The sequence below is a fragment of the Terrapene carolina genome, unplaced genomic scaffold (genome assembly GCF_002925995.2).
Source record: "Terrapene carolina triunguis isolate 2854851 unplaced genomic scaffold, T_m_triunguis-2.0 Scaffold102, whole genome shotgun sequence".
Classification (NCBI taxonomy): domain Eukaryota; kingdom Metazoa; phylum Chordata; order Testudines; family Emydidae; genus Terrapene; species Terrapene triunguis.
In genome coordinates this window covers 3,845,896-3,860,093 of record NW_020664453.1, presented here as the reverse complement: position 1 = coordinate 3,860,093, position 14,198 = coordinate 3,845,896, and the positions used below count along the sequence as shown (strand labels likewise).

Here is a 14,198-nt window from a genome sequence, read left to right as displayed (position 1 = left end):
TATCTTTGTGTTTCATCTGCTCACCCAAGGGAAGTCAGTTTTCTCAAACTTCATGGTGGTGAGGTTTCTAAGGGAAATCATTCATCTTCACCTGCATGTGGAAGAGCCTGTTCCTTTGTGGGACCTTCATACTGTCATGGCTGTCCTTATGAGTCCTCTGTTTGAGCCACTGGCAACCTGTTATCTGTCCCTCCTGTGCCAGAAGACAGCCTTTCTTGTAGTTGTAACATCTGCAAGGAGAGTATGCAAGCTGCAGGCCTTAATGGTAGAGCCCCTGTGTACACAGTTTTTCAAGGACAAAGCGACCCTATCGCCACATCCAATTTTTTTGTCAAAAATGGTTTTGCAGTTTCACCGTAAGCAAATGATTTATTTACTGATGTCCTTTCCTAAACTCCAATGTGGATGAACAACGATTTCACACTTGGGATGTGAGACAATGCTTGGCATGCTATCTGGAGAGACTGACTTTTCAATCACCTCATCTGTTTGTCTCTTACGTGGATCGGATGAGGTGTCAGGCAGTCTCTGTGGAAATGATTTCCAGGTGGATAACTTCTTACTTTACATTAGCATATGCAATAGCTCAGACCATGCCTTCACAGAGGTTGCAAGCTTATTTGATGAGAGCCCAAGCGACGTTGATAGCATTCCTCAGTGATATGTCAGTATTTGACATTTGAAGGGCTGTTGCCTGGTGTTCTGTACGTGCTTTTACCAGGCACTATGTGATTACCATGGCGTCTAGGTCAGATGCAAACTTTGGGAAGCCCGTCCTGCAGTCATTCTTTAGTAGACTCTGAGCCCCTCCTCTGTTCTACTTGTGAGTCACTTGAATGGAATACGTGCCTGCAGGCACTTGAAGAAGAAAAGACAGTTACTTGCCTTTATTGCAACTGTTGTTCTTTGAGATGTGAGCGCAGACGTGTATTCCACGATCCATCCTTTGTCATCTCTGCATCGGAGTCTCTATTCTTGACATTTGATGTGAAGGGCAGTGCTGCTCTTAAATAGCCAGGGGAGAATTAGAGCCACAGGGCATGAGCACAGCCCCTCTGGGTACTGTGAGACAAAATTCTCTGGCTTCCGTGCACTGGGTGTACACATGCCTGTGTGCAATACACGTTTGCACCCATATCTCAAAGAACAGTTATAGTACAGGTAAATAACCACCTTTTCTCTCTTCCCTCCCCATATTCTGTTTCTCAGCAATGGGCTGAGTGGTCTTTTTTTCTTTCCCTTCTGCTCTTGTCTTCCTTTTTTGAGCATTGGCAGCAAATAATGTAGTTTAACTAATTCACTACTACTTTGTGTACCTGACAAAAAGCATGTCCAGTGCTGTTCCATGTACTATGTATGGCCCTGTTGAAAATTGATGTTAGTTACATTAGAACATTGCCCAGTGGTTTAATACAGTGCTAAATCTATAAAATTAACAGAATATCAACTAGCAAGGCCCTCTGATGCAAACAGGAGGGAGCTGCTACTTGGAAGCCTTGCCAGACCTGGGCATCCAATGAAGAAGTTTTTCTGGGGTGAGTTTTGTCCTGACATTCTAAGACTTTAACAAATATGTGTAATATAGAAAAACTGATGTCTTAACAATATGAGATTCTTTAGTATTTCACCAAACTCTGGTGCTAGCTGAAATATGTGAAAACAATTCTGCATTTTGAATACTGTAACACACTTCACGATAAAAAGTGCTATGTGAATTGAAGATATTTTCAACTCCAGCCTTGCTATTTGCCTCATGCCCATTCATGGTAACTTATTGTTAGTGTACTGGTGATATCAACTAGGGCAGCTGTGGTTCATGTAGCTTCCCGTCTTATCCATTATAAATCTTGGAAAAATAGTATTTGCATCTTGGATGTAAAAGACAAGGTACCTGTGGGCTCACAAGGAAGGTTTTTGAAAGCAGTTGGTTCAGCCTCAAAGCTGCAATAGCATCTGAGTGGCAGCTTCACTGCCATTGTACAGTCTTGTGAGTAGGGGTGGGTAGAAGGGAGAATTCACGTTCTTTCTTTCACCGCATACAGTCCCTGTAGAATCAAACCCCATGTGTGCTGCTGTGCATTAATTACAAGGTTAGAACCAGCCTTAGATCCTGTCAACTTGCAGTCTAGTCTTTTAAAAAAGACTAGTTTTAGGTGCTACACCTAATCCTGAATCTCTCCTGACACTTTTTGTGGGTTATAGTAACATTTTCCTGTAATCATAATGTTTTTTCTCTCCCATGTTATGAAAGACTCATATAAACAGGGTAAATAGTGAAATTGGCTATGCACAAGGGTCTGTGTAGTGCACAAAATGAATGAACTGCAAAATACAGAAAAAGATATAGTCTCTAATCTTTATTACAGTGCTCTTAAGAGTTTATTGTAACAATAGGAGGTAAAAAACTTCAGAGAAGAGTAATTTTTAAAATTGCTGTCCCTTGGACTCTGACTTTCCTGGCAATCATTGTATTTAACCACAATATTAATATTAGTTAAAACTTTTTTCCCTATGTACCGGTATGTATTTTATCTCAGTATTTGTTCATGTATTCATGGCCTGAACATTCTGTGCTCCATCATGCATTCCTTGCACATCCAAAACTGTGAAATTCTTGTGCATAAGGAATCCAAGATTAGATTCTATGATTAGATCTTGTGATTAGAAAAGCACTAGTAATGTGAGGCCAAATAGCTACTTTTTTAACATTTACAGGTAATGCAGAGACACTAAAGCATGAGCCTAAAAAGAGTAATACTGATATCTACACCAGACTGAGGGATTTTTGGCAGCACTATTACTCTGCTCACTATATGAACGTAGTTGTCCAGTCTAAAGGTAACATCATTTGTTGCTTAAATACAAATTCTTACATACTGCTTTAAAGTAGAGGACTGTTTCAGCACAGAACTTACACCTGGCTGCTCATTAGCTAATGATGATTCTACTGTAGTCACCTCTATTGGTTTATAAATCCATAGAAAATGCCAGTGTTTAGCTTTTTTTCTATTTAAATTCCCTGGTAGTGGTGATTGAGATCTAAGCATCAAGTGTGAAATACCGGATCTCCTGGGGGGATTCTGCGCAAAAAAATTCAAAATTCTGCATACTTTATTTGTCAAAAGAATGCAATATAATCACACCAGTTTTGGTAATTTATTTAAACTACAATACAGAAAAAAGTCACAATAACTATTCGGCATTTCCTAAACACATGAAGGTTAAGTTACAAAGACTTGGTAACTAATACCCTGAATTGCAGTTATAATACTGGATTTTCATTTAAATTACATTACAGAATACTAAATAGAAAAAAAAGGTAGACTGTCATTTTAAATTGCTCAGACTTTCACACATGAAAGTCGTACAGTTTTGCTAATCATTGTCCTGGATCTGGCTGGGTACTTTGGGAAGTGCTTGGTTCTGATTGTCCTGACATTTTATTTGCCCTCAAAGTCTTTTTTTTTTTTAAAGGGGTAAGTAAAATAAATCTTGAGCTGAATCTAACCCCACTTTGGCACAGAAAAAAAGTGAGAAAGCACATAGATCTTCCTAGCTGAGGATTCCCTTACTGTCATTTATAATAAGGCTCTTTTACATCACTTTGGCAATGTAGGGGCCTTAAAACTTTCACAGGTTTTATGCTCTTAGGGGAATTGACTAAGAATGGGAACAGTTAACTAACAATAGGAACTTTAACAATGTTGGCAGGCTACTACATTTCTGCCTCAGAGAATGAGATCAATTAACTCAGGCAAGCTGCTACATTTCTACCTCTAGCCTGCCTCGTGCATAATAAAAAGTCCTGCCCTTCCACGCCAGTGAGCTGCAGTTGCAAGAGAGAGGGACAGTCTCTTTCTCTCGCTTGTTGGCATGCACGTATGCCCAGCCCCGCACCGCCCCCGATGGTGATCAACCATGTAGGGGCACACGCCCAGCCCCCCTCTCCCGTCTCTAAAGCTGCTCCAGACACGCTGGAACAGACGCGCTGCAGAATTTTTAGGCATTTTTTTGTGCAGGGGCCACAGAAAAATGTGGCCTGTATGAATTCTGCACCCACACAGGGGTGCAGAAATCTGTCAGGAGTACATAATGGTGCCCCAGTTTTGGTTAGGGGATCTTGACGCTACCATAATTGTAACAAATAGTATGTTTCGGTGCATTGCCCGAATATTTGCAGATATATTTGCATAATATTTGCAAAAAGCAGGACTATGTGAACAGAAGTTCTGCAACTATGGCTAGTCATTGGGAAGAAACGCATAGAAGTCAGTAACCATGCTACTTATTTTCATAGTCCCATATCTGTTGAAGAAAATATTATTTTCTTTTTGATTTACATAATCATTTTAGCTATGCTACAGGGACCACTAATGCATAACTCTTGGTACTGACACTTTCTCTTATTCAAAATTTTTGTGAGTTGTTAACTTGACGTATTGTATTCCTTCCTTTATAAGGAAAAATGTTTCCCATTTGACAGTCTATAATATGTGTGACCCTAGGCACCACTGTATTCACACACTACACACTGCTGCAATGATATTTGTACAAAGTATGTCTTGTGAGGTATCATGTAAAAGCTAATAACATGCTGGGTATGAATATCATTGTAAAATGCATGTATTAACATTATATGTGAAGTTATAAATTCCCTCTGTGTGATGTTACTAGAACATGATTAAGACAAGATAACCTAGTCTGGGCAAAGATGATAAACAGGTCTGCCCTAGACAAAGGAATGTGGGTTTATCAATGTGTTCAAGATGGTTTCTCTCACCCGCAGTCTCCTTTCCAGCTTTTTACTGGCTGGCCTGTCTAGGACTCATCACAGAGCTCAAATTGCATGGTTTCTTTGTCTCCTTAAGATGAAAGATAAAGACGGAGTCTTTCTCTGTTCCTTATATTCCCAAAGAAATGTCTTTGTCTTACAAGTGAGGAAAGCCTCCTGGGGATTCAGCCTTCAGTGTCTCTTTGGGGTGCAAGAGCTCTGTTAATTCTCTGTCTCTCAAGTCCAGACTCAGGATAACCCTGGCTGGTTTAGCTCAATATCTTTGTTTACTGCTATTATATAAATTGAGGTAAACTCACATTCCTTTGTCTAGGACAGACCGCTTTATCACCTTTACCTAGGCTAGACTGTCTTATCTTAAACATATTCTAATAACATCATAAGGAGGGAATTAATAAAGTCACATGTTCATTTTACAATTATATTCATAACCAGCGTGTTACTAGTTTTTGTATGATGCCTCACAAGACATATTTTATACAAATATCATTGCAGTAGGGTGTGCATTCAGTAGTGCCTAGGGTCACCGTATGCTGCTCAGGTGCACAACTGTGCCAGATGTACCCCTTTTGGAGACCACTGCATTATTTATACTGTGCTTGAGAAGGTTGAGCAGACCTGCTATACTATAAGGATCTAGCAAATCATAAAGCCACAGGTGCCACCTAATCTCTCAGTTGTAGTTGTAATGGATACATATGACCATCATCAAAGCATAATCCAAAACCAGTTATCTATGGGATTTGGTAAAATTGGGGAAATCAGCCCAACAGGTTTTGAAGTTTACCCTCTGGGTCTATTGAGCATTACTGAATACTGATTTGTAGGCTCTAATGAGTCTGTTTACTCTGGGTCCCCAAGCTAATTTGGATTAATGGTGGAAGATTTTCAACATGCCTTTTCCTGAAAACTTGGCTCTATGCTCGTTAGTGAGTTACATTTCTAGCTTTCTTTTTTCTTTCCTTACTAGAAACTTTGGACACTTTGGAGAAGTGGGTGAAGGAAATCTTTTCACAGATTCCAAATAAGTAAGATACTTTACTGATGCAAAAAGAATCTGATGTGTGGCGTTGGCCTTGATGCTAGAGGCTGATTGATGTCTGCTACTCTTATGCTGACGCCTCCTTTGTTGGGTGGAGAATTGTAGTCTGCATTTGAGGTGTACTAAATGTTATGACTTTGCTTTGTGTAAAAGATAATTAGTACAAAATAGAAATTGAGAGAGTAGTTTGTAGTGTTTTAATATGGCTGTAACAGATTATAAATGTGGGTTTTCAAACTAATTCAATGCAATTCTATCCATTGAAGTGTGCTGTCTAAGCTTTGGACACTCGACGCAAATTTTGTTGGATCTGATAATTGTTGGGATCCTAAGATGTGTCCCCTTAATTCAAAATACAATTATATATGAAACAAAATTTTTCAGTTTGTGACCAGAAATGACTCTCATTGTTCCCTCATCTCATAGCTACTATTTTGGTGTGTTTGCTATGTTGTAATATCATAGTTAAGGCTATGTTTATGTCATGGAAGTCATGCTTCCAGAGACCTCCCTGACATTTTCTGCTTCAGCCCCTGGGACCCAGGGACTGGAGCTGGCAGCCAGCAGGGCCCTGGCAGGTTCCAGCGACAGGTGACAGCTTCCTCATTGTCCCCCTGCAGGGTTCCAGTGACGGGCAACAGCCTCGTGCCAGGGGATGGTGGGGGTGGGGAGAACCTCACAGTTCGCAGCCACCACGGTGGTGGGGGAAACCATGGAGCCGCAGCAGCAAAAGTCACAGACAGGTCATGGCTTCTGTGAATTTTTGTTTATTGCCCGTGACCTGTCTGTGACTTTACTAAAAATAACCATGACAAAATCTTAGCCTTAATCATAGTTAAGTGATTGACTAACAACCACTTCCTGAAACTGCACATCCCTGCTTACAAGATCATGGTTATTTAAAAATGGATAAGTAAACAAAGTGTGTCATGTTAGCTTTTCCATTAGAAACATGAGAGTGAAAAACCCAAGGATGCTTTCACAGCTCACGAGGCTCTCAGCTGTGTGTGTGTGGAGGGTCTTGTGTATGTGTTTTAGTGATTCTTATCTACTTAATTCTGAGTCTCTACTTTCCCCATAGAGTGATCTTGCTGCCACTTTTATACGTTACCATCTGTTCCCCTTTCTCCTTGGGAAGTCAGTGAAGCTGCATTAACTCCTTTTTCCCAGAATGTAGGTAATGCTTGAGGCTGGCTGACTGGCAAATGTAATGTTCTGTACTAACTATAAAAGGGCTAAGCATTGTGGTACAGACCAAATATTTCTCCTTCTAGTTTATTTCAGCACAAGTATTAAGAAACCATACATCACTCGTGTATTGGGTCTTCTTGTGGCAGCTCAATGGTATCAGATTGTCCATAATTCCACTTCCCTCTATTTTAAAATAAATCACCTTGGGCTTACTTTTCCTCCTATTATAAAGTATTACACTTCATTGTCTTCTAGAGTTTATTGGTGTTGTGCAGGAGACATGCTAATGTGCTACAGATGCACAGCTATTTTGTTCTCTTCACAGGCAGAAATCTGGAAGGCATTTATTCTGCTAATGCATTTCTGTGCAAGCAAATCTGCAAAGGCGTTTGATTGGGGCCTCTCCCAAAGGCAAGGTGCAAATCTTTGTGTGACCTTACCCACACTCCAAAAATCTGTGCCATGTCATTTTCAGGAGGTGCAGTGCCACAAATGGAGGGAACTGGAGGAATAGATGATATGCCCATAACTAGAGTGTGTGTTTGTGGAGGTGGTCAGGGAAATAGTGGCTGTTAAGTTTTCTATTAATCAGGATGGAGTGGATCTTGTGATGTGCCCTAATTCAGTGTCACATCAAAGGAGGAAATATTCTGGTTCCATAGAAATCTCAGGTTTGTATCACTTCAGAACTATGGGCACAGAGCAGCTTATACTCTCCCCTTTGTTGTCCTGTATCATGAACAGTAAACATCATGCTATAATTTTCTTTTGTTTTTGAAGTGGTTTACCCAAACCGAACTTTGGCCATCTGACACAGCCTTTTGACACACCCGAATTTTACAAGCTTTACAGGGGTAAGTGACCTTGGTGTCTTCTGTGTTGATAAGTGTTCTGAATGGGTATTGAATATACCACTGTGTAGATTCTTATTTCTTTGAGTTTTAGAATGGTTGATTTACCATCATTGAATTAGAATATGTAGTTTTGTGAATCTTTCCCACCCTTTCTACAGCAAGTAAAATCTCTTGCCCATTGCTGTTTCTTAGGATTAAAGAGACAGGAATAATCATGCATTTGCATTACAATTTATACATTTCTTCCTGTTCAGTTGTTCCAATCAGAAATGTTCATTCACTGAGCATTGCCTGGGGACTACCACCACAGGAGAGACATTACAGGTAAGATGGCACTACATCTTTTTGATGTCACACTCTGAGTATAGATGACTATTTATAAAGAATCAAATAACCAAGACTTTCTCTCCTGTTAAATTCAGCAAGAAAGAATCATTCCATGAAATGAAAACATTTTGTGATCTTTGATTTTTGGAATAGCATAGTGTGACGCTGCATGGAATATGAGTGACCATTTATTATAATATGGATACGAATATTACAAAATTGCAATGAATCATACAAGATTTGACATGTAAAGTATCAGTAGAAAAGTTATGATTTGCTAAGTATGATGACCTTGTTTATATGTATGTATCATCTTTGTATCCTGAGTTTTATATATATGTGTAATACATCTGCATCTCAAACCTGCGCTGTGTTTCTGGGTGACACCCCTAGACAGATTGGGATTAGCACTATGTAGCCTGTTTGATGGCCCATCAAGAGCAATCCGCTGTAGAATGAACACATTGAGAGAAGCCAGGGGCTACACTCATGAGTAAGACTCCGTTTTTGTCATAGAGGTCACGGAAGTCACAGATTCCGTGACTTCTGCAGCAGCCCCCTGCGGCTAGCCCAGGAGCTGCCTGAGGAGCTGGGGCAGTCTCAGGGCCCTCCGCCCCACAACAGCAGGAGTTTAGGTGTGGGGGGCTCAGGGCTTGGGGTTGGGGCTGGTGCTTACCTGGGGGGTGGGGGGGCTTCTCTCCCTCAGCTCCTAGCTCCACTTGCTGCCTCCACCCGCAGACGCTGCCCTGACAGATCCCATTGACCACGGTTCCCAGCCAATGGGAGCTGCAGAACCGGGGCTTGGGGTGGAGCGGAGGCAGCACGTGGAACTAGGAGCTGAGGCTGCTGCTTCCCAGGAGCTGGTTAGGGAGCCTGCCTCAGCCCCAGCACCCACGCTGCCCCCCAGGCTGTGACTTGCCCCCGAGCACCCACGCCCCCCTCCACAGCACCTGCAGTGCCCCCCCCTGGGCCGCACCCCCCTCCCCAGCACCCGCGGCGCCCCCAAAGTCCCTCCCCCCAGTTTTAGTCAGGGGTATTTTTAGTAAAAGTCATGGACAAGTCATGGGCCCATGCATTTTTGTTTACTGCCCATGACCTGTCCATGACTTTTACTAAAAATACCGATGACTAAAACTTAGCCTTACTTATGAGTTAGCAGGACATATAGGGACATGCTTGTGGACAGAGGACTCCAAGAGCTTTTCCATGCCTGTGTGCTGTGATCTTGTGTTTGGGACAAAGGATGTACAAGCTACATGGCAAAGAATATAAAAAGGCAGCTGCATCTTCTCCATTTTGTCTTCAATTCTACTTCTCACCTCTGGAGTAACTTCTTTACAAACTGAAGCTTTGAACGAAGGACTGATAGACCCAAGCTTTGAGTGTGTTCCAGAGGGATTTTACATGCCAGCAAACTCACCAATGCTGCTAAGAACCTGATACATACATATGACTTCAGAGTCCATATCTGATAGTTTTGACCATTTAACAACTTATTTTCTTTGCTTTACTTTGCTTTGCTTTGCTTTTACAGTAAATCTTTAGGTTTTTAGATATTAAAGGATTGCCTTCCAGCATGGTATTTTGGGTAAGATTCAAACTAATATTGATCTGGTGATGTGGCTAGCTTTTTGGGGATCAGAAGAACATTTTGTATGGTGAATAGAGTTTTAAAGAACTTCTCACTTTACTGGACCTATTTGCTGATTGGGAGCCGGAGACTGGAATGCAATAAAGGGGGCTGTGTGATTTCTTCCCCCCCGCCCCCCAGCTTCTTGATATCCAGTGGGGGCGGGATCAGGAGCATGGTCTGTGGCTGGTTGGGGAATCTAACTACAATGATAACCACCATTTTTGGAGACTCTGTTCTCCTTTTTGCAGGCTGCCCTGACCTTGGCATTTTCAGTGTGGGCTACCTAAGGCGCCTTGGGTCACACATGATAAATTGTTGACAGTTTTAGGAGTAACAGACATACTATCTTCTTTCTATTGGTGCTCTTCATTTTACAGGCTGTCAGCTAGAACTTGTGGTTTGCAGGATCTTGTGCTATGGAGCGACGAGGCTTCTTTGAATAGGTTCTCTTTGATGCTGCATGCTTTTTAAGGCTTGCTGTCCATACTCCTACTCTTTGCAATTAACTGTTAAATTGTTTATTTTCTGATATACAGCACTTATAAATCCGTGTTGTACTTTTGATATTGCTTTGGTAACGAGTGGAAAGGTATGCAATAGTCTGGCTTCTTCAGAGTCAAACTGCAGATGTGTTGAATGTAGTATCTGTTTATAATATGTTTGCAGCCATATTACTTTAGTTGGTGATCCGATCAACTCTTATAAACAAATTGGGCCTGGTCTGTCCCTGGACAGAAGACGTCCAAAGAAAGCCTAGTAGCCCATGAAGTTGTGTTGGTGATACACTGAGTAACACACTTCTCTCAGATTCTGTTCTGAACCATTATTACTGGACATTTCCTTTTGAATCAGTGGTAGGAGGCACAAAGCTGCTGGAGGTGATGTCTTTGTAGTGAGACACACAATAAAACCTCAGAGTTACAGACACCTCGGGAATGGAAGTTGTAACTCTGAAATGTTCGTAACTCTGAACAAAACGTTATGGTTGTTCTTTCAAAAGTTTACAACTGAACGTTGGCTTGATGCAGCTTTGAAACTTTACTATGCAGAAGAAAAATGCTTTCCCTTTATTTTTTTAGTAGTTTACATTTACACAGTACTGTACTGTATTTGCTTTTTGTGTGTGTGTGTGTGTGTGTGTGTGTATGTGTATGTATGTGTGTTTCTGCTGCTGCCTGATTGTATACTTCCGGTTCCAAATGAGGTTGACTGGTCAGTTCGTAACTATGGTGTTCGTAACTCTGAGGTTCTACTGTAAAACAAAGGTCATGACTATTTGTGTTCGTTAAAATGTTGTGGCATTTTCAGCCAAAGTATAGTTGTTAACTTCAGCAGCCTGGCTAACTTTCAGATCAGTAACAGTATTCTACCTGTCTAAATTCCTTTGTATTTTCAAATGGACACAATCTCTTTTTCATAGCATTGCTGTTTAAAGGTGTCACTTCAATAGTGGGTGAAGTGGGCAGTGAATTTATAATTGTTTGTCTAGTGATTTGGAATCTTTGGATGAAAGATATTATCTAAATATCTGTATTTTGATTTGCTAATTATTAATCTACATTAGAGTTTTACATGTTGGAGTTTTACATTTCTTTAACTCTTTTTAGGGTGAAGCCACTTCACTATATCTCCTGGCTGGTAGGACATGAAGGCAAAGGCAGTGTTCTTTCCTTTCTTCGGAAAAAGTATGTATTTCTTTAAATGTGAGACTTTAATATTGTGTGCATTGAAATAAAGAGTGAAGGCGGAAATATTTCCTCAAATAAAAATTAAAAAATGTGATCTACAAAGCTTGAGACAAACTCAGTGATTCTCTTTAAAACCTGTAGTAGTCATGTGACTTAAGCAACGCAAAATACTCTGAAAATGTACCCGGTGGTGTCTTTAGTACTAAATACAAGAAATTCAACTACGAGAGAATCTCCAGAGCAACACTGAAAGCACTTTTGCTGAAAACTTACGTTTTCAAAAATATTTTGGTTCACACTGAATAAATCCAAAAAAGGTATATGCCCTGCATTTTTGAATTTCAGTGCTTTGTGTTCTTGTAGAAAGCTATATTCTTTCCATTTGCTTTGGATTGACTTTTAAATTCCTTAAAGTGGCCTCCATTAGGCAGGTCCGAAATAAGCTTGAACAATGATGCTGTGATTATAATTAGACATCAAGAAGGTTTTTAACTGGAGTAATTAATAGTGGTATAACTCTTCAATAGATTTTGGGCTCTTGCGTTATATGGGGGAAATGGTGAGACAGGATTTGAACAGAACTCCACCTACTCTATATTCAGCATTTCTGTGACTTTGACTGATGAAGGTTACGAGCACTTCTATGAGGTAAAATTCCATTATAGCTTGGATTTCTTACCACTGTGCTATGTCCAAAAGTTAAAGAAAGTTCATCAGTTTGTCCTTCTGTCTTCAGGTTGCGCATGTTGTATTCCAGTATCTGAAAATGTTGCAGAAAAGAGGGCCAGATAAAAGGTAACTTGGTTTGAATCAAGTGATCATGACCCCGGATATCACTGGGGTTTTCCCTCTTTTCTATCCTTTTCTGCGTTATAGTGTGCTTTTTCTTTTTGGATAAGCCGATATTAGAACAGATGCAATGAGAAAATGGTGGAAAATGAGATTGTTAAAAAAAATGGAAGAATTAATTGTAGGGTTACTACAATTGTTACTGTTAACAACTGTTACTGGACCAACTTCTGTTGGTGAGAGAGACAACCTTTTGAGCCAGACAGAGCTTTTCTTCAGATCTGGGAAAGGTACTCCCAGGCTGTGATGAAAAGGCTACTTTTCTATGGTTATGCAAGCACTGGCGGATCACCAGGGATGTTTCACTGAGAGCAATGTGGGCTGGTCAGGAAAGGTGCATGACGCTTGCACATTTAAGAACACACGACTATTCAAGAAGGTGCAAGCAGGGCCGTTTTTTCCCCAGACAGTGGATTAACAATTGGCAATGTTGACATGCCAATAATGATCTTGGCTCATGAAGCTGTACAGTGGCCTCCTCGATAACTTTAAGGAAAGATTCAGCTACTGGCTCAGCAGGTATATAATGACAGTTGAGTGTGCTTTTGGCAGATTGAAGGGGCGCTGGTGGTGCTTACTCACTAGATTAGATCTCATTGAGAAAAATATCCCAATGGTTATAGCTTCCTGTTGTGTCCTGCATAATAATTGTGAGGTAGTAGGTGAAAAGTTGCCACTTTTGAGGTAGAGGGCAGAGATAGAATGGCTGTCTGCTGACTTTGAACAGCCAGACACAAGGCCATTAGAAAAGCTCAAGGTGGAGATATGTGGCTGAGAGAGGCCTTGAAAGAGCCTTAATGGTCAGCCACTTAATGTGCTCTACCTAAAGCCTTGACATTTTGGGGGTGTTAGGAATCATGTAATGCTTGGTGTGCATTTATGAATATCACACTTTTAATGAACCTATTAATTATTCTGTGTTTACTGTACATTTATAATATTAATGTACATGTATAATAGTATGTACATTGTTTTTAACTGAACCTATGAGTTCTGTGGTCCTGTTCTATTACAATTAGAATTGTCCTGTTCTTTGAGTAGTGCTATTTGTTCTGTAGTATATGTTATGAAGTAGTAAAGATTAATTTATTTCCAAAATATAAAAATTTATTACGTACCCAAAACAGGGGAAAACATTAATGTGCAATTAAAATCAATACAGTGCGCAAACATAAAATAAATTAATGGAACAGAACTTTAAAATCAGAATGGTAGAAAACATTTGTCTCCATTTCAATCCTTTTCTGCCAAACATACTCCAACTGTGGCTCTCCCAGGTCAGTGTAGGTGAAGGTGTGATTTTCCTACTATCCCCCAGCATGGAGTAGTAGGGGTACAGATATGGCTCATCGTGCCATGTGGAATATTGGGAGGTATTGAAGCTCCTGAAATGGAGTTCTCCATTGACTACAAAGGTAGGCGAGTCCATGACTGTTTTACCTTTAGGTCAATAAGAGTCTGTTTGCTGCCTGAGAAGCCCTGTTTTGTCCTGGCGAATCTCTCTCTCTTTTTCCTGCTGGGACTCCTGAGTCTTTCTCCTGTCTGTTCTTTTGTTCTCCAGGCTATCTGCTATATTCACTCTCTAGGCTCTCTTCATGATCTGATGTCCTCCCTATTCCTCTTCTTTCTCCTCCTCATCAGTGTCAGGTGTTCTGCAGGTGTGGCTGGGGCACGCCTTCAGGCTGCAACGATGGCAGCTACATACAAAACAGACATGTATTTACAGCCACAATGGAAAATGAAAGATGAGTTTGAGAACGCCTTTCCCTTATACCTATAAGAGTTTTAAATATGACCTGCTTATTGACACTTCAGCTTTGGA

General features: G+C 40.6%; 1 protein-coding gene across 7 annotated transcripts in view; it reads left to right on the top strand.

Annotated features, from left to right (window-relative positions):
* Positions 1-14,198, top strand: part of LOC112109429 (nardilysin-like) — an 84,964-nt gene that overhangs the window by 29,683 nt on the left and 41,083 nt on the right. For all 7 annotated transcript variants that reach the window (XM_026651763.2, XM_029911587.1, XM_029911586.1 and 4 more), the window contains 8 exons: positions 1,440-1,535; positions 2,716-2,838; positions 5,763-5,820; positions 7,806-7,879; positions 8,134-8,203; positions 11,447-11,524; positions 12,055-12,175; positions 12,264-12,322. In XM_026651763.2, coding sequence (XP_026507548.1) covers positions 1,440-1,535; positions 2,716-2,838; positions 5,763-5,820; positions 7,806-7,879; positions 8,134-8,203; positions 11,447-11,524; positions 12,055-12,175; positions 12,264-12,322 — 679 coding nt within the window. The remainder of the gene's footprint in view (positions 1-1,439; positions 1,536-2,715; positions 2,839-5,762; positions 5,821-7,805; positions 7,880-8,133; positions 8,204-11,446; positions 11,525-12,054; positions 12,176-12,263; positions 12,323-14,198) is intronic.